Source organism: Myotis davidii, unplaced genomic scaffold (genome assembly GCF_000327345.1).
Source record: "Myotis davidii unplaced genomic scaffold, ASM32734v1 scaffold75, whole genome shotgun sequence".
NCBI lineage: Eukaryota > Metazoa > Chordata > Mammalia > Chiroptera > Vespertilionidae > Myotis > Myotis davidii.
Window position 1 is genome coordinate 1,830,547 of NW_006286977.1, and position 20,389 is coordinate 1,850,935.

Below are 20,389 nucleotides of genomic sequence, written 5' to 3' on the forward strand. Positions count from 1 at the left end.
CCCCTCTCTCATCAATCCATTTCTATGGTCTTTAAGATAACTTGTTATGGAAAATTAGTTATTTATCTAAGATGCACCTACAGTGAATTTATCTGAAAAATAAAAAAGTCGATATTAAGAAAAAAATTGTAAATGGAAGATTATAAGAGAGGGTTTCGCGTGCCAACAAAAGTTACAGGGGTGCCATGTTTGGCACATGTGCCCGGGGTTGCCCACCCCTGTCCTAGACCCAGTGTATCCAAGTGGAACATATGATCTTTCCTAAACCCCCTCCTCCCTACAGTCCTCCTGATTCCCAGTCATCCTCTAGGATACAATGAACAAAACCTTGGGCCAGCCTGGACTCTTCTCATTCTGTCACACATCACATCCTATCCATCAACAAATCCTCTTGGTTCTACCTTCAAACTATATCTCAACTCTGATCAATTTTCAAGCACAAGTATATTTAATTTCATGGTTGCTTTAACAAGTGGCCTCAAACTTGGTGGCTAAAACAACGGATTTTTTTTAGGGTTCTGGAGACTAGAAATATGAAATTAAGGTGTCAGCAGGGCCGTGTTTCCTCTGAAAAGTCTAGGAAAGAATCTTTGTCTCTTCCAGCTTCTGGTGGCTCCTGGGTTCCTTGGTTTGTGTCAACCCTACAGTAATCTCTGCTTCAATCTTCATATCACCTTCCCTGAGGGTATCTTTTTGTGTCACCTTTTCATTAAAGACATCAGTCATTGGATTGGGGATCCACCCTAAATCTAAAATGGCTTTATCTCAAGATCCTTGACCAAATACATCTATAAAGACTATATGTCCCTATAAGGTCACATTCTAAGGTTCCAGGTGGACAAAAATTTGGGGTAGGGGGGACACTATGCAACTCATTATACCAAGTCCCTATCTCTTATTTGATGATTGCTGTAATCTCCAAACTGTGCCTGAGTTTCTGAACTTGACTTCCTACCACCTTTTACAATGCAGCAGCCAAAGCAATATTGCTGAAAATAAGTCATGCTCCATCAGTCTTCTATGTAAATACCCAAACGCCCCACCTCAGCCAGAAGGTACAATTCATTTTCAAATGAACAGAGCCCTGGCCACTGTGGCTCAGTTGGTTGGAGCATCAACCTGTGCACCAGAAGGTTGCCAGTTCAATTCTTGGTCAGGGTACATACCCAGGTTGTGGGCTCCATCCCTAGGAGGGGGCATGCAGGAGGCAGCCTCTCACTGGTGTTTCTATCTTCCCCTCCCTTCCTCTCTCTCTAAAATCAATAAAAAAAAAAAAAAAATAAAGTAAAAAGAACAAGAGCCCAGCCAGTGTGGCTCTGTGGTTGAGCATAGACCTATGAACCAGGAGGTGATGGTTTGATTCGTGGTCAGGGCCTATGCCCAGATTGCCAACTGGATCTCCAATAGGGGGCATGCAAGAGGCAGATGATCAATGATCCTCACTCATCATTGATGTTTCTCTCTCTCCCTCTCCCTTCCTCTCTGAAATCAATAAAAATATATTTTAAAAAGGCACAAGATTCTATAGCTGTCCCAACACTGCACTGTAGGCCCAGCCTTCCCAGTTGTTCCTTCGACATGCCAGGCACAGTACTCGCTCTGGGCCTTTGCATTAGCTGTGTCCTCTTCCTAGACCACCATTTCACCCACAGTTCACCTTCTCAAGGCATCGTCTCCCCAGCCACAGAAACACTCATGTCCTGTTCCTTTTCCATTTTCCTCCAAAACACTCCCCACCATTGAGCACTCACTCTGTTTTCCATTTCTGTTGTGTTCATGGTCTGAGTCCCACCAGAGTGTGCCACCTGAGGGCAGATTTCTTTCTGATGTGTCCCCAGCACCTAGAACAGTGTCTGGTTCACAACAGTTACTGCTGAGTTCAAAGACCTATGGAATGAATAAATGAATGAATTTCACTAAAAAGTAGAACAGAGGAAATCCAGAACCTGAAGCTTCTCCATTAAGGATCACTGGGGAGGGGATGCGCGTGACCCACCAACATGTGGTATGTTTCTTTAAAACGCATTCATTGTGATCACGGGATAGTTTTCTATGTCAGACTAGATTAAGGGCCTAGTACTTCAGTTCGGCAGACAACTGGACACCCATCCCCTGTATCCTGCTGGTGGAAGTATTTCTTAGGTCATTCTCTCCGGGGCCAATGTGGCAGGTGGGGTCATGGGAGCCACAGAGGTGCGCACATTCTATCGGGCCAGGAATTATACTTCCAAGATCCTTAACTTTCTCTTAACTTTGTCGCTTGGTCACACCATAACTCCTTCTGGCTGGGCCTTGCTTTTGTCAGCTATAAAGAGGAGATTGGAAAATCAAGTGCCCTTGGAGGCTTCAATTTTGCTTCTTGGAGTCGGGGGGAGGGGGGGGGTAAGGCTGCATCGTAGCTGTGACTTTGGGCCAGCATGCTCAGCCTGTAACTGGGACAGATAATGATAGTATCTTCCTGGAAGGCTATTGGGAAGCTTGAAATGAACTAATGGATGGACATTTGGCCTAGACCAGTGGTTCTCAACCTTCCTTATGCTGCGACCCTTTAATACAGTTCCTCATGTGGTGACCCCCAACCATAAAATTATTTTCGTTTCTACTTCATAACTGTAATTTTGCTACTGTTATGAATCGTAATGTAAATATCTGATATGCAAGATATATTTTGATTGTTACAAATTGAACATAATTAAAGCATAGTGATTAATCACAAAAACAATATGTAATTATATAAGTGTTTTCCGATGGTCTTAGGCGACCCCTGTGAAAGGGTCATTCAACCCCTAAAGGGGTTGCTACCCACAGGTTGAGAACTGCTGGCCTAGACCCTGGTGCATAATTAGTGTTCAATAAACAAGATCTACACTGAGTGACCAGATTATTATGACCGGCCAGATTATTATGACCACCCTATCAGTACAATGAAGTGAATTATTTATGCAAATAATAATAATAAAACCTTGAGAGTATTTGCTTAGGAAGTTTTCAATATTCAGTATTTTTGGAAGTGTCAATGAAGTACTGATAGGGTGGTCATAATAATCTGGCCACTCAGTGTATTACTGTTTTAATTTTTAACAATAACTTTAAATGTAATACCCTATTTAAACAATATTTTTCTTCCAAGTCAGTGATTTAGCCAATGACCTCTAAGGTTCCTTTGAGTGTTGACAGTCAATAAAGTGCTAATGAGCCCCACCCTTGGCTCACCCTAGCCCCACCCCCTCTGGTCCTGTAAACTGCAGGAATTTCACATTTTGAACAAACAATGCTGGGCCCCACCCAGCTTGCCCATTCCTGCCATTCCTTGTCCTAGTGTGTCAGGCATCAGAACCAATATGGAGCCCATCCCAGGCCAGGACATTCCTCGAAGTTCCAACGTGGGTCACCTTGAGGGAAAGGCCTCCCACAGGAGTCCTGCTCCAGTGATTTGGATGCTGGCTAAAAGCAGCTGAGAGCAGCTTCCATGGCGTTTTCCTTCTCGGCAGCTGACTTCGTGGGTCTTCCTTGCACAAAGTTGGGATATGAAATCTGCCCCAGCTCAGTACATTTTGCTGAGGTCCAATCCTGGGAGTTTTATTTTCTTTTTTAAGATATATTTTTATTGATTTCAGGGAGGAAGGGAGAAGAAGAGAGATAGAGCTATTGATGATGAGAGAGAATCATTGATTGGCTGCCTCCTGCACGCCCCTCCCGGGGGATCAAGCCCACAACCAAGGCATATGCCCTGAGCAGGGATCAAATCATGATCTCCTGGTTCATAGGTGGATGCTCAATCACTGAACCACACCAGCTGGACTGATCTTGGGAGTTTTACACGATCTCTCCCCATTTTTCACTCCATGCCCTAGCTCCATCTGACTCAACAAGTTCTGTGAGCCCTACCTTCAAAAGGTTTCCCAGATCATCCCAGCTCCCTTCATCCTGCCTCCACCATCCTTTGACTCAGTGCCTACGTGCTCTCCTACCTGGGCTCCTGGCTTCCACTCCTACCCACTGTGGTCCATTCTCCAGGTAAAGTGATTATTTTAATTGTAAATCCCAATTTCTCCCTGCTTGCAACTCTCCAATGGCTCCCTGTGGTGCCAGGAAGAGAATCCAACTCCTTCCCCAGGTCTGTAAGGCCCACAGACCGGGGTCAGAGGCTGCCCTGCCTCATCTTCTCTGGCCAGGTTAGTCCTTCTGCCAAGAGAGTTCTGTTGTGGTTCTGCACAGCTGGCTCCTTGTCACCCACCTGCTGAAATGTCAGCTCTGAGGTGACACTCCCTGAACACCCCATGCAAAGCACCGCCGACCCCACCACCACCCCAACCAGCCCATTCATGCAGACTGCAAGGGTGTGGATAAGGACAGCGGGATGAGGGCAGGATGGCCAAATCTATCAAAACTGGAAATGCAATGCTGCTTCCAGGAATCCATCCACAGACACGCAGGACGACCTGTGAGCCTTGTAACCGTAGCTGACTGGAAACACCCTAAACCCATCAGGATGGGGTGAGTATCTGTATACCCCCACCTCAAAAAACAAGGCAGCTCTATAGGAACCGGTAAGGAACCATCACCCTGGTAAATCAAGGCAAAGAGCAAGGTGCCAGACTGTATTTGGGTTAAAAAAGAAATACATGTAATGGTGTGTCTGTGCCTAAAATATCTATGCACACCTAATTGGTAATGAGGTTTGTCTCTAGCCAGGGAACTGGGTGTTGGGAGACAGGAGTCGGGGGAATACACTCTGCATCCCATTTGTGCTGTTTGCATTTCTACCTCGGTCCCCAGTTTACACAAAATAACAATAATAATAATAAATACCCCTCACCCTGATGTGATCTGGCTTGTTTATCTGCAGGTATCCTTCCAGTGCCTTCTGAGAGCAAAGAGCTTGTCTGTCTCTGGGGGATGTAACTTCAAGCTGAGGAGCCACATGTCATGGGTGCCAGAAACACTGCCCCAGGCCAAAAATAAAAACAAAAAAATGTCTCCCCGGCTGCTGCTGAATGCTGGGAATATCACGCTTTCAAGTTTTTCTATTGCAAGACCTACTGGGGCAGCAACTTGTTGACTGGTTGCCCTTCCTTTCCTTATGCAGAGCCCCCAAGATGGTACTTATATATGCATGTGGTCGCTGGACTGAGGTCTGGCTCCCCTCAGAGACTGTGAGCTACACAAGGCAGGCTCAGTGCTAGCATGGTGGGGGGGTGGATAGGTGTGGACAGGTGGATGGATGGATGGATGGATGGGTGGATGGATAGGGGATGGATGGGTGGATGGATGGGTGGGTGGATGGATAGGGGATGGATGAATGGATGGATGGGTGGATGGATGGAAGGATGGATGGGTGGGTGGATGGGTAGTGGATGGATGAATGGGTGGGTGGGTGAATGGGAGGATGGATGAATGGGTGGAGAGAATAATACCTAAATTGTCTGACAGAGATTCACTTGACCAATTCCTGTCCTTTTGGTATAAATGGGTTTACGCATTCATCCATGGATATTTATTAAACATCCACAAGAACCAGATTCCCAGCTGCACATGGGGCACAGCTATGAACAGACCCCAGGAACTTCCTAGACAGCAGGAACTGGGAGGAGGCAGATGCAACACAGCCAGTTACCACACAGTGTGACAGGAGGTGTGACGGGAACTGAGAGGCAGGGGGAGGCTCCAGGAGGAGGCGATGCCCAAGGTGAGAATGGGGCTAAGAGCAAGGCAAGCAGGTGAGGCGGTGGGAGGTAGAAGAGCCCTTGCAGGCAGAAAGACAAGCCCGGGGAAGGGAGGCAACAGGAACAGGAGCCCTGAAGGCTGTCAATGCGACTGAGCTGGAGATAGCATGGCCCTGAGCTCAGCAGGCCCCTCCTCCCCACTACTCTGCAAAAGGAGGGAGGGGCAGGGTGCACGGGGACTTCCTTTCCTGCTCACTTCTCCCCCTCTTTTATTGAGCACTTACTGTACCAGGCACTGAGCCTAGCACTTGGCAGGAGGTTGAGCATTTCTCTCTCAGTATATGTCTATATTTAGCTCCCTCCTAGCAGGCTAGGACACTGAACCCTTGAGAGTCCTTCCAGTAACCTTCCCTCTGCTGCCTGCCTCCCAAGGACAGGACTCCGGAGTGGTTTCTCCATCTGTAAGATAGGGGTTATAATGCCTACCTCCTACAATTGTCAGGGGAGTGTCTACTGCTAAGACCATGGCTGACATTCTGAACTCTGGAGGCTGCCTCATGTTTTTTATGTTTGTTTGTTTTTAAAATATATTTATATTTTTAAAATATTTTTATTGATTTCAGAGATAACAGAAAATCATTGATCAGCTGCCTCCTGCACTCGCCCTAGTGGGGATGGAGCCTGCAACCCAGGCACGTGCCCTTGACCAGAATTGAACCCCGGCCTTCAGTCCTCAGGCCAATGCTCTATCCACTGAGAAAACTGGCTAGGGTTGCTTTTAATATATTTTTATTGATTTCAGAGAGGAAGGGAGATATAGAAACATCAATGATGAGAATCATTGATCAGTTGCCTCCTGCACTCCTCACACTGGGTATCAAGCTCTCGGTCATGTGCCTTGACCAGAAATTGAACCGTGACCTCCTGGATCACAGGTTGATGCTCAACCACTGAGCCATGCCAGGCGGGTGCCTCATCTGTTAAATGGGCTAAAATAACATAATGCAGGTGTATTTTCTCTCTTTCTGTAGGTTCTTTGTTTTACAGTAAGCATCAGATTTTGTGTGTGTTTTTACTAAACCTAGTGTTTTTATAGGTTTGAGAGCAGGTTTTGTTTGTTTTGAACACACACAAGTTAAAGCATTCAAACTGGCTCTGGCCGGGCAGCTCAGTTGGTTAGGGTGTCATCCTCATACACCACGGGTGTGGGTTTGATCCCCCTCAGGCCACATACAAGAAGCAACCAAGGCATGAATAAATGAGTGGAGCAGCAAGTCAATGTTTCTCCCTCCCTCCCTCCCTTTCTCTCTCTAAAATCAATAAATAAAAATGTAAAAAACAACATTCAAACTGGACAAAATGAGTGGAAGCTCTGTCCCCCGGCCCCCTGCCCAGAGGGACTTCTCAGTGGGGTCTCATCTGTCCTCCCAAAGATATTCTAAGTGTGTACGGGCATGTAATGTCTATTACTTTTGTCAACAATAAAAAAATAAATTGTTTGTGACACTTGAATTCATTCTGTCATCAGTTAGAACTAGTCAGCAACAAGAGCTGAGAAAATTCTGTCTTTCTGAAGATTTTCTTGAATGGCTGGTGGAACATCTCCCGCTCACAGAAAATAAATATTCTCAGGCCAAAGAGGAAAAGAACCAGGAGCAAGGGAGGCCCCTGTTGGATGGGTGGGGGGAGGGGCGGCCTGTTCTCCTCCAGGCAACTGCTGCTGGTGAGAAACTTTAGCACCAAATCCAAAGCTAGGAACCAGTTGCTCAAGGGGGCAGGTCTTTTCCTGCCTCTGGGGAACCTTGCATAGACTTCCTTTATTCATTTATTTAAGCATTTATTTATTCACTTAACATCTACTCATGTATATATACATTATGGCATTTCTTTTTTATTTATAAGAGTAATGCATATTTGTCTTTAAAAATGTTATACCATACAGATACAAACCAGGTAAAAAGTGAACTGATAATCCACCACAGAAATAATTCTCTTAACGGTGTGAGTAATGCTTCCAGATCTTTGTCCTACGTTTCGAGCAGCATTTCTCAACCTCCGGACTATTAAGTTTTGGGGCAGATCATTCTTTGTTGCAGAGAGCTGTCCTGTGCATTGTAGACTCCTGGGCCCCTACTCACTAGATGAAAGTAGCATCCATTCATCCATCCATCCTTCCTTCTAGCCATCCAACTGTCCATCCATCCATCCACCCACCGTGCTAGTGTCTAGATATGCCAGGGATAAAGCTGCCTGGAGCCTGCCTGTGGAGCCCACACTCTATTAAGGGAGCCAGACCTCAGTCCAACAATCACATGCACACCATGTGTACCAGCTTAGCTAAGAGATGGACTCCCATCTGGTGGGTCAGCTCTGGATGCCCATGTGGCCCTGAGCACTGAAGAGGCTCTAGAGAAGGGCTATTTGCAAGGACCACCCAGACACCCCACCCTAGGCCCACTCAGCCTGTGATTCAACACAGATGCCTACCGATGCCCATGCTGGGCACTGACTTGTCAGTGCATGGTGAGAGGCTGGGGGCAAGACAGACATGCTGCCTGCCCTGGTGGGCTTGAGGGTCAGCTGGAGGAGCCAGACAATTGAACCAGAAAGAATCCCTTTGTGATTCCTACATCCTAGACCCAGAATTTCTGACCCAGTAGATCAAAGACAGAGAGGCATGAATATATAATCCTTCCAAGCGCCTCTGGTGTGACCTGCCAGGTTTAGTGGCCACTGCTCTGAGGGATCAATGTTGGATACCCAGAGGTTCCCAGTTAAGTGAAATATGGTAAACAAATAGAATGGAGAAGCAAAAAAGACCTCCAAGAGTTCAGGGTTTGCTTTGGACAGAGAAGTTGGGGTGACTCCTTCCCCAGAAGCTGAAAGATCAGGCCATTGGTGAATGCCCCTGCCGCCAGGGAACAGCAGCGGGCATCATGTAGTTGTTAAGAAGGAACAAGCAGGGAAAGATTTCATTTAGCAGTGAAGAGCCTCTGCGATGTCAGATGGGCCTGACCTGGCAATCAGATCACAGGGGTGGCTTTCTAATTCTCTGTGGATACCCAGCGTTTACAAAAGAACCCATAGAGAGATCGATGGGGAGAAAATAACAAAGGGAAAAAACACTTTCCCATTGGACTAGTTTCGTAGTGGTGCCATGACAAAACACTATAAACTGGACAACAAATTCTGGAGGCTAGAATCCAAAATCCAGGGCCACCCTTCCCCGGAACTCTGTAAGGGAGAATCCCTGGCCTCTTCCGGCTTCTGGTGGTGGTCGGCAATCCTTGGCTTGTGGCTGCAACTCTCCAATCTGTCTCTGCTGTCACATGGCTTCCCCTCATGTGGCTATGCTGCCTCTTCTCTTCTTGGAAGGACACAAATGATATTGGAGTAAGGCCCACTGTACTCCAAATCTGACCTCAGTTTAATTACCAACAACCCTATTTCCAAATGAGGTCACATTCTGAGAGGGTAGGATATGGGCGTAGCTTTTTTGGAGACACAATTCAACCCATAACACCCATGAAGTCCCAAAGGCTTCTAGTCTCATCAAGGGCCAGGTGCCAAGATGACCTCTTCAACCCATCCGACTCTCACCTGGGACTGTCATTCCTTAAATTGAAGATCTTTCCTTGGAAAATGTGGAGACAAAATGTGCAAACGTCACAAGGAACACCCCATGTATCATGAAAAAACCACAGAGATTTGACCTTGTAAACATTGTTAACAAGGCTATTCCTTGGAGAGGTCCCGGGAATTATCAAATTCACTCACTTTCCATGTTTTACTTCTACTCCTCTCCCCCATGAAGATGTTACCCTAAAGAGGCAAGGAAATTTCAGTGCTTCTGATGGTGCCAAAAATAGCGTTTCATGAGACTATGAACGCCAATGTAAGAGTAATTTTTTTAAGTCAAGAAGTCAAGTTTGCGTCTGCAAGCTTGTTCCATGTTACTGGTGGACAAAGACTTTTCAAGGTGCTTAGGCTTTGTAGCTTGGCATGTGGACCTTGGCATGATGCCAGCCTAGGTTGGCAAGACCAGGAAGGGGCTAGATTTTTAAGGTTCCAAGTGTCACCAAGCCTCCCAGCACAGTGGCCTTTGAGTTTCAGAGAAGCAAATGAAGACTGCGCACTGGAAGAGAAATCCAAGGTATAGTGCTACCTGGGGAAGGGAAGTCAACCATTCTCTTATCGTTGAGGATGCAAGAGCACCCCTGGGAAGAGCACACTCATGCATTGCAGCATCAACATTTCCAGAGCAAACCTTATGTCCCACTCCCTCTGGGGAAAGCCCTCACCACCCGCTAAGTGCAGGCACTGGAGAAGGCATTTGCTAAGGGTCACTGCCTCGCCAGGATAGCTGAGCGCTCCCTCACCTGGAAAGCACACTTACAGGAGCCTCGGGCAGTTCTTGCCTCTGGGACCACTGGTGGCTACTCTCCAGGTTCTCCACCCACCACTTATAGAGACAAATTACACGGCCACCTTATGGCACCACTCTACCCAGCACAAGGGAAAGCTGGAGAAATGCTCAGAAGTCATCAGAAATGACAGCAACCTCTTGGGGAATTGCCAACACCTGGTATCCAATGTTTCCCCCCAGGAAACTAGGCAACAGGTCCCAGAAGCCCCCAACCACCAAGCCTTGAGCTTGAGTAGTTTCTGTCTTTCACCCTCCCATGACCCTACCCTGTTTTGTTTTTTAACATTGAAACACAGGAACTTCAGGTCTCAGGGCTTACCCTGACACCATACCCCCCAAAAGAAAGAATGATGGCCATTGTTATGGAATCGTTGAAAATGAGAAACAGACTCATCACCCCTTTCCTAACCCTCATCGTAAACTGTGCGCACATGGAAGATAAAACTACCGTGAAGTGCTATTGAAAACACCCTCTGACCTCCCAGAGAACCTGAACGCGGGCTGTCTGCGGGGCAGGGGCATCTTGGAGGTGCCAGGTGCCTGGATGGGCAAGTCTCCAGTCAACAGATGCAGTCCTGCTCAGACATCTCTGTCATTAGTGGAATTCTAGAAGCGTGCCTTCAGACAATGCTGGGTTTCCCTTTAGTGCAACCAGGGCAGAAAAGGGAGAATCGTCAGGCCTTCTCCCAAAGGGCAGCCTTCAGCGGTGCACATGCCTTAATACAAAGCCCAATTTGTCAAACAGCCAGAGTTGAACAACAGAAAGAAGTGCCATCTCACTAACACAGGGCTTGAAACAAAAATCACCCAGGCCAATGGGAAGCACCGGTCCACCAATCCCGTCACATGTCGACCACAGGAGCTGGAAGTGCTCCAAGGGCCAGGAGCCCTCAATCAGTAAGAGGCTGTGGGCGGTTTAGGAGGGACCTTTTGAGGGGACTTGGTTGTTGGGCATGATATCAGCTCAGGTGCTGGGAAGGAAGGAAAACCTGTCGTTACTGTGCACCGGGCCCAGAGGAGTCAGTAGCTGTCTGTGGACTTGCAGAGGAAAGGAGGAGAAAGGAGAACTGAGCACGGAGCCAGGAAAAGCCCTGCTTATGACTCACTCCAGTGCTTGGTGGGCTTTGGGGCGTTTCCAGAACATTGTCTGCATTGCAATTCGGCACAGCTCCTAAAAGCCAGAAGCAGGTTAAGATGCTGATAACAAAATAGTCCTTTTACCTTCGGCCCTTTGCCCCCATAACTTCCTTTTAACACCTAATATCTCACGCCTTGATTGAGAAATAACTGCCAACAGAAGACCTTTTAGCTGCTCTGAAGCAAAGCAATTGTGATTTTTGACATGTCAACCAGATAAATCGAACTAAATGAGAACGTTCAGGGCCAAGTACAGGCTGCCAAGAGCCAAGTATTAGGTTGGCAGAGTTTAAGTTACTTAACATCCAATGCCAGCATTAAGTCAGGAATTGCTGGGCATTTGGTAGTTATGCATTACGGATTATGAGATTGGAGTTGAAGCAAACGCCTTATCCACTGTGGAAACCCTCTGCTCCCACTTCCCTTTGAAGCCCAGCCGCTCGTGCCAAACTATAAACACATCACTTCCTGGAGGACATGCCAGGCCACTTCAACTTGAAACCAAGTCCCGATGGTGCGCATCCAAGATCCTCAAGACAGCCAGCAAGTTCGCAGGCCCTGCCAGAGTCCTCTGCTCTGGGAGCGGAGGGCAAGAGAACCGACCTCTGATTTTCCCGGCAGACTGAATGATCAGCAGGCCATGGATAGATTCGCATTATTGCGTCCCCAAACGTGAACTTCGGTTGATGGAAAACGATCGTGAAAACAATGAGCCCTCACCCCCATGGCTTGCATTTGATTGAATGCCAAGCCCTCCTAAGGAATGTCTGCCCGAGGAGCGCCTACAATCGTTTCCATTCTCAGTATATTTTGAGGTGGCAACTTGGCTGTAGAGCAGTGTTTCTCAACAGGGCAGCCTTACACAAGAGACGTTATTCCCAAACTGTTGGCACCTCTCACTATTGTCAATAAACTGTCCCTCACACACTTCCCAACACCCCTTGTGGTGAGATGGCGCTATAGGCAGCTGAGGGCTGCTGGTGAGCACAGAACCTGGGGCAGCTGAGCAGTCTTGCAGGACAGAGAAAAATGAAACTCCCAATTTCCCTTCGCTTGCAATCTTCCTATTCAGTCCTCTGAACTAAGCCAGTCAAACCATAAACAGCTCGGCCACTGTTCCACTCATCTTAGAGGCTTTAAACAATCAACTCATCACCAGGCTGTCACAGCTTCTATAGAGAATACTTTTTATTGTACAGGAATCATATACACAATTTAATGTGTGACATTTACAGGCATGGAGTTCAATTCCAAATCTCCATGGCACCCCATACACTGCACCGCGCACTCCTGTTCGGGATTAGCCCAACAAGAATGAGACACAAAGTTATCTCTTTGTGAACAGAGAGCTTCAATTAAATAGAACAGAGCCCAGGATCCTAATTCGTAACACCCTGTGTACATATGAATAAAACCTAAAGATGTGTTTTAGATGACCCCATCACCTTTAAAAGTTATTAAAATGGAACCCCATTTCTCAAAAAGTCACTAAGAAGTGCACCCGTATTTACAGACCCGATTAAATTATGCATAAATAAAACCTGTACACGAGACACATCGTTTCTCAAAATAACAGCGCCTCCTCTGGGACCTGGGGGGTGACAGGCAGCAAAAAAAACGCTTCATGCCTACCCTTTTCAAGTTTACTCGAATCACCAAGATGTGAAATAAATATGCAAATAAAGCTTCAGTACCTTAAAGGAACATGTCATTTCAAAGAATCTCCCATTTGAAGAGTTAATTTTCAGCTAAACAAAAAACAAAACAACATAAAATCAGCAGGCTTTGTTTCTACGTGTTTTGTAAAACCCAAAAGCCCCTTTTGAACAAGGGGATTTTTAAGTGTGTTCAATACCACCTATTAATTAGTTGCTGAGCGGAGTCTGCCTCCTACTGAATGCAGGATTTGATATCTGAAGATGCTAGATAAACACTTTTTTCTAAAGATAAATATTTAGTGGGCAGGAAGCCAGCAATGACTTTAACACTGAAAGTTATTATTGATTTGAATCACATAGACTTGACATTTCAACAGCTAAGCATGTGGGGGTTTTGTTAGCCCAGGGGATGGATTTAAAAGGTTTGAAAACTTGTAGCACCACTTTCAGAGACAGGAAGAATGGGGTTCAAAATAAAACATAAGCTTCATGAATAGAGAGCCAGTACTTGTCACCTTCTGATCACTTGTCCAGACTTAAGGAGACGCTTCAGCGCCAGAGATTTCTAAGGACTCCCAGAGGGCAGGTCCAACTCCGGGAGGCCAGCAGGCCTTTCAATGGAAGGCAAGTAAAAGCTCAGCTTGTCCCCCCAGGCCGAGGAGTTTCCCCATCTGTGCCGGTGAGAGTGGTTTTGGAGATTTTTTTTCCCCTTGCAGACTCTTCTTCCCTTTGTTTCCACCTGTTTTATTTCCGATGCTTCTCCATCTTCTCCAAGGTCTTGCTGGAATCAGCTGGACTCTGGTCCCCAGGATTCATGTAGGATTTCTCTATGATGACCAAAGCCTCTTTTATGTAGTTCTGCATAGCAGACACGGCGGCACAGATGGCCTGGCTGCCAAACCCGTGGGTAATCAGGCTGAAGTGAGACAGGTGGTTCTGAATGTTCGCCTCTAAGACCGGGGCCGGCCGGTTGTTCCCATTGGGTGTTCGGTCTTGGTTGAGAAGGTCCGTGAATTCTTTACACACTTGCCTGTGAACATAACACACACCTATGAGCTCAATCTAGCTCTTGACAGGTAGTTGAGGATGACACCTGGGAGGCAATCAGAGATGGCTGGCCTGAGCCAAGACAGGAGGCTTTAAACTAACACTAATATAATAGCCAATTGCCTCACTTAGTACCTATTATGTGCTAGTTTACTCTTTTAAGCACTATCTTTTTAATCCCCACTGATTAGAAGATAACAGGATTAACCCCAGTTAAGCCAGTCAGCAGCCAAGGGCATCAGGTGGGATCAGGATTCCAGCACCAGAAGGTTAAGGGACATTTGGTGCTGGGCCAGTTCAATAAGCCAATTCACCAATTCGGAGAATCACACATGTCCCTGAAATTCACTTTTTATCCAGCTGGTTCACTGTGCCCTCCCTTTTGCCCCATTTGCGACTGGACTCGTTCTGCTTCATTTCCCATGATTTTTAAACCAATTTACTGCTGGTTTCCAGGAAAAGTCCCGCAGCTGCAGAAAGTCGGTTTTGAGACATTTGAATTGCCCACTTGTCTCCTGCAAATCCAGTCATCACTACATTTAAGAAACAAAAGTCGTTACCAGGAGGCAGAAGGGACACAATCTTTACTGGATGTGACAAAACAAATCATCTTTTCAACACATTTTTAAAGATATGCAAATGTGATCAGGAAAGGGTACCTTTAACTATTTTGAGCTCAACAGCTAAGCAGCTCAAAAGACATTCACTACGGGAGCAATGCATTCGTTCATTTCACTGACTCTTCCCAGGTATTTGACTTTGTAAAAGAAGCTCTTTGTCATTTTCGTTTGCTCCCCACCCTAACTTATTTAACCAGCGTTTCCTGAGCACCAGGGCCTGGGGCTGGCCCCTCAACTTCAGGGTCACAGCAGCAAGGCACCTGTGTACTTACTGTGCGGCCAGCAGCATGTTCTTCCTCGTGGCCATCTCATTCCGTCCTCCGAGATGAGGCCTAGTTAAGTACTCGGCCACCGGCTTACTAGGAAACTCAGCTTCACAGACATACGCGAAGTCCCGAGCCAAGTGAACGGCCTCTCCTAGAATCATGAAAGAAGGTAGGGTGTACGGACGCTGTCCTGTTCCCCTTTTTAGTCACTGCAACCTCACTGAAATCACAGACAGGGCCCTGGCGAGGTGGTGGCTCTGTAGGTTGGAGCGTCATCCAGTACCCTGGAAAGGTTGAGGGTTCAATTCCTGGCCGGGAAGTATGTGGGAGGCAACCCATCAAGTTTTTCTTTCTCCTTTCCCCTCTCTCTAAAAATCAGAGAAATCGCAGTAAACAGGGTCAGCGCCCCAGCTGGTGAGGCCCTCTCCCCTATGGGCAGAGGGTGAATCCTAAAATGTGAGGAAAACAGCCCCCAAAACTTTTAACCACACCCGAGCAATATGACCCGGTCCCCTGCCCACCTTGACGAGATTGACCTTGAGATACACCCATGCTTGATAGCAGAAAGCAGTTATCTTTGTGGAGAAGTAGGAAAATTTAAAGGAGATGATGAGGATGTCTGACAACAGCAAACTGGTCGCTTCTCTTTACGAAACTGTTACAAAGTCTTTGACCCGGAACTTTCTTTTCAAACTAGGGCGCCCCATTACCCAAGGAACCAAGTCTCTAGAATGTTTCTTTAAGAAAGGGAGGCAGGCGTGTTTTTCCCATTGGAAATGCTAAGGTCCCCAACCACCGGCTTTTTCCAAGATACTGGGGAGCAGAGGGAGAGAGAACCAACAGTACCTGCCCTCCAGGCAAGCCCAGTGCCGACTGCACACTGCCGAGGCGGGTGGAGCTTTCAGAAGCACAAACGGTGCCCCCTTCATCCACTTGCCTCTGAGGGCTTTCCTGAATCAAGCGGATCTGAGAACCATTGTTCTGGCACTTTCTTATTCATACCCGACACTAGGTTAAGAAACCTGAGCGAGGTCGCATTAATGCAGGGGTCCTCAAACTACGGCCCGCGGGCCACATGCAAATATTGTATTTGTTCCCGTTTTGTTTTTTTACTTCAAAATAAGATATGTGCAGTGTGCATAGGAATTTGTTCATAGTTTTTTTTAAAACTGTAGTCCGGCCCTCCAACGGTCTGAGGGACAGTGAACTGGCCCCCTGTTTGAAAAGTTTGAGAACCCCTGCATTAATGCACCACACACAGAATCCACCACCATTGGCCATGCAGCCAGCTTGGTCCCCAACAGGCAGTTAACAGGCAGCTCCTTGCTCCTTACCCTGACCTCAAAGACACTCACAGAAAGGTGGAGTAGGGCCCCCCAAATCTCTTTAGCACTGGGGTAGCACCCATTAGACCAGGAGAAAGCAAGTGTTCAAAAGATTGCCTGGCTACTAGCCCTAGCCAGTCGCTCAGTGGTTAGAGCATCAGTCCGTGGACTGAAGGGTCTCAGGTTCAATTCTAGTAAAGGACACATACCTCAGTTGCAGGCTCCACCCCCCATCCCTGGCCCCAGGAGCCTGCAAGAGGCAATTAATGGGTGTGTGTCTCTCTCACATCAATGTACTTCTCCCCCCTCCCTTCCACTCTCTCTAAAAAAAAAAAAAATCAATGGAAAAATATCCTTGGATGAGGATATTTTGATTGCCTGGCTACCAGGACACCACCCGTCATTAGCTCCCCCAGCCAGAGCCCAGTATCCTGCTGACTGGGTGAGGGCTTGGGTGGCTGGAGGTTGCAGGATAAGCCTGACAGTGTTCCAAGCCATTCCCCCCCCCCTTTTTTAAAGCCACTTTAAAGTGTGTGAGTTTTGTTTTAATTATTTCACCTTTTCTCATCCCCCCTTTAAAGCCTAGATTGCATCCTTGCTACTTTGCAGGTTGGGCAGTGCCATCTCCTAGGATTAGGGGGAGGGAATCCCCTGTGGGCCCCGACACTTTTAATCAAGCACAGGAATTGTGAGTTGATCCAATCTCCTTTACAAGGGCTCCTCTTTGCTGATCACAGTCCCAATATCCCACAACTACAATAACCAGCAACCATACTTTCGTGTCCACCAATAAGCAGCTAAGCTCTTTAACATATATTTTTATTGATTTTAAATAAAATCAGAGAGGAAAGGAGAAATAGAAACATCACTGATGAAAATCATTGATTGGCTGCTGCCTGCATACCTCCCACTGGGGATTGAGCCCACACCCTAGGCATGTGCCCTGACTGGGAATCGAACCGGGACCTCCTGGTTCATAGGTCCACTCTCAACCACTTAACACCAGCTGGGCACAGCTAAGCTTTATAAAGGTGCTAGAGGCCCGATGCAAAGGGCTTGGCCCTCACAGCCCCGGCTTCATTCATCTAGAAGGCCATCCGACTGTCCGGTTTAATTAGCATATTACGCTTTTATTAATATAGATAGATAGTAACTGATCCACTGCATCTTCAAAAACTGGGTCATTGAACAGCCAATGTCTCAGCATCCTAGTTTGATTTCTTAGGTTAGGAAAACTCATTTCTTTTTTGAACCCAGAACACTTAGCAGGCAGATATTTGACAAAAAGCACTGTCAATCATTGTGATGAACTCATGACAATTCAAATCACCTTCATTTCGCTCTGCTTATGGCCAAATTAAGAGCTGAGAGAAATAGTAAAGGCACAACCCAGCAAAGGAAAAGCACCAGAAAACACCACTGACCTTCCACTAAGGACGTGAGGAGGGTGACGTGTGCGGCCTTCCGTCTGCCGGCTGGAAGGTTCAGCCCAATCTTGTCCAGCTTCTCCCGCAAGGACCGGCCTCCATTTTTAGACTTGGCTCTGCGTACAGGAGAGTCAACCTTGACTATTCTCAAGAAACCACTTTAAAACTCCAAATTCCTAGGCTGCCATCAAAACTAAACATTTTCAAAGAGAGACTGTCTACTTAATAGACTCTACTACATTATGTGGATCATAATCAAATGCCACAGGGTGTCCTCATTAGTTAATCCCTGTAAAATGCAAAATTTGTTCTTAGCATAGCCAGCATTCTCTTTTTTTAAACACAGAGTATCGTGAGCTGTACTGGAGCTGATAGATTTTTCACTCGTAAAAACTTCAGCAGCTCCAAAAAACAACTCCCTGGGGGGACAAAACCCCTGGAGCTTCTCTTAATTTGGAGGCCACCACTTCACTCACGGAATAAATGCTAACCAAATGATAATCTGTTCACACTGTTTTAGCACCTCCTCCTACATTTGGCACTTTCTAAAAGCAAAAGTACTAAAACTCTCTGAGCTGATTGGAATTCAGTGTTAGGTCTCAAAGTTACATAAATGTTAAAAATACCTCCCCGTGCTCTCATTTAGTCACCCAGCCACCATGCCCACAATGTGCCCCATATACCTTCTGAGAACACCTCCCAGTAATGAGGCATTTAAGCACTCAGGCGGGGACAATCGCCTCTGGACTTCGGCAACTGTCACTTTGTATTTCGATGTGGAGCTCAGGAGGGACAATCTTCCAGGGACGGAGCAGAAGACCTCACTGGGGTTCATCACAGCCCCCACCAGCTCCTTCTGACAGGGGAGGCTCAAGGGGTTCTTGGTCATTGAAATGGGACCTGTGAATGGGATCAGAAGTGCAGTCTTCAGAGCTGCATCGAAGCAAAAGAGACCTTTTCTGAACCACTAACCGATGCGAGAGGGCTCTTTAAACAAACAACATCGCCTGTGAGGCTATAAATTGCAGGTTTTTCTTAAAGCCTTGATCTTCAAAAATAATCCAACTGAAGTTCACCAGTTAACACCATGGAAAGTTAGTAAAAACCTCAAGCATGGAAGGATTTTTATTCGATTCCACTGTTAAAAATCTAGTTTAATTAGAACATTTGTTTTCAAAAGACTGCTTTGGTACTAAATAAGTGGTATTATTTTCATCTCCCTCAAGGAATAACCAAAATCACAGGACAAACTCAGATCCTTTGCCAAAACCTTTCGTGCAACAGCAAGTTTTTAAATACAAACAAACCTGTTCTGTTACAAATTTACTGGGAAATTCAGTGTATCTTCTGAGTGCAAAAAACTACAAAACAAAAAACAAAACATAAAACATTTCCCTCCAGCTGATTTCAAGCAGTTTAACTTCAAGTAACAGACCGTAACTACCTTTAATTCAGGCCCCTTCCATTTCCTAAAACAGCCAGGCTGGTAATCCCATCAAGCACATTACTTAATTCGGAGAGCCATTCACTTACCAAACACGATAATCCAATTTTCCAAATCCCACCCCCTTATCCTGCATAAACTCTTTAACATCAGCCTCCGACAGATCCAGGCCTGGTGCTTTTAGGGCTCTTTGGAAGGCCAGACTGTTTCCAAATGCTTTCTCGCAGGTTAGAATGAAGGATCCTTGCCACATGCGTATTTGCAATCGACAATAAAAATCACATCAACTCATTTGACAGTTAACATTGTCACAAACCACACAACTAAAGCCCTGGTGTTTTTCAAACATGGTAAAAATATCCTGAAATTAAAGGAGTAACATATCTGGGATTTCATTTAGGTGGGAAAGAAATGTCCTTTCTTCTCACTCCCAAAACCTGCCTTCCCAGAATTCTGGTCCCTTCCAGCACAAATGTCCTAAGTAAGCCACCAAATGCCCCCACCTTGCCATTAGGTTGATCACAACACTGGTAAGAGTCAGTGCACAAGGCCCTGTGTGGCCCTACCTTTTCGAATCACAGTCTGATCATGTAGAAGCAGGTGCTGCTCATCCACGATCTGGGGGAGAAATGACAAAGTTTCCTTTAAGTTCCGGGGTGCCTGGGCTGGGGGCTGGGATAGAGTCCGGGCAGGAGGGGGCAAGACCCTAACCGCACTCACCTGCACCTCGTCCATCTGTTGCCCCATGTCATGAAGGCCCAGGTTCTCCGCCAGCCCCGCTGCGTCCAGGGCGTGCGCGTGGGGTAGCAGCAGGTCCGAGCGACGGAAACCATCCCTGCGGGCGCTCATGGCGCCGCCGTCCAGCCCGGAGAGATGGGGTAGCAGACCCGCCGGGCGCCCGTGAGGCGAGGGCAAGCCAGCAGCCTCCTGGCTCTGGCGGCCGGGCCAGGCCTGCGGCTGACTGCCGGCGGGCGCCGGCTGGTGCAGGGGGTTGATGGCAGCGTACGCTTCTCCCAGATGCGAGTAGGGGTCAGCCGACTGGGAATAAGTCAGCGGCTGGTAGGGAGGTGGGAAGTAGGGTGGTGGCTGGTACTCGGCGACTCCGGTATGGGAGAGGGGCGGCGCGGGGCTGTAGAGATGTTGCCCGGCCGAGGAGAGGTGGGGGAGGCGCGGGTTCCCATTGCTGCTCCCGTCCTGGCGATCCTGGAAGGAAGAAACCGACACCCGGTTAGTGCGAAACCCCGCTACCGCGAACCGCCACGACCGCTACGCTGAGCCGGGCCCTCCCGGCGCCCAACGCCCCAGCCCGGATCCAGCCCGCGGGCCTGCCCTCGGGACGGAGGGCTCCCAGCAGCCATGTGCCCCAGGGATTT

General features: G+C 47.3%; 1 protein-coding gene across 1 annotated transcript in view; it reads right to left on the bottom strand.

Moving 5' to 3' along the window:
• Nucleotides 1–12,395: 12,395 nt before the first annotated feature.
• The window catches only part of TFAP2C (transcription factor AP-2 gamma (activating enhancer binding protein 2 gamma)), an 11,838-nt gene continuing 3,844 nt past the window's right edge, over nucleotides 12,396–20,389 (bottom strand). The window contains exons 3-8 of the mRNA XM_015560741.1: nucleotides 19,737–20,033; nucleotides 19,583–19,634; nucleotides 18,256–18,472; nucleotides 17,570–17,688; nucleotides 14,827–14,971; nucleotides 12,396–13,917 (exon numbers count right to left, since the gene is read on the bottom strand). Of these exons, the coding sequence (XP_015416227.1) occupies nucleotides 13,632–13,917; nucleotides 14,827–14,971; nucleotides 17,570–17,688; nucleotides 18,256–18,472; nucleotides 19,583–19,634; nucleotides 19,737–20,033 (1,116 nt within the window). The 3' untranslated portion in view covers nucleotides 12,396–13,631. The remainder of the gene's footprint in view (nucleotides 13,918–14,826; nucleotides 14,972–17,569; nucleotides 17,689–18,255; nucleotides 18,473–19,582; nucleotides 19,635–19,736; nucleotides 20,034–20,389) is intronic.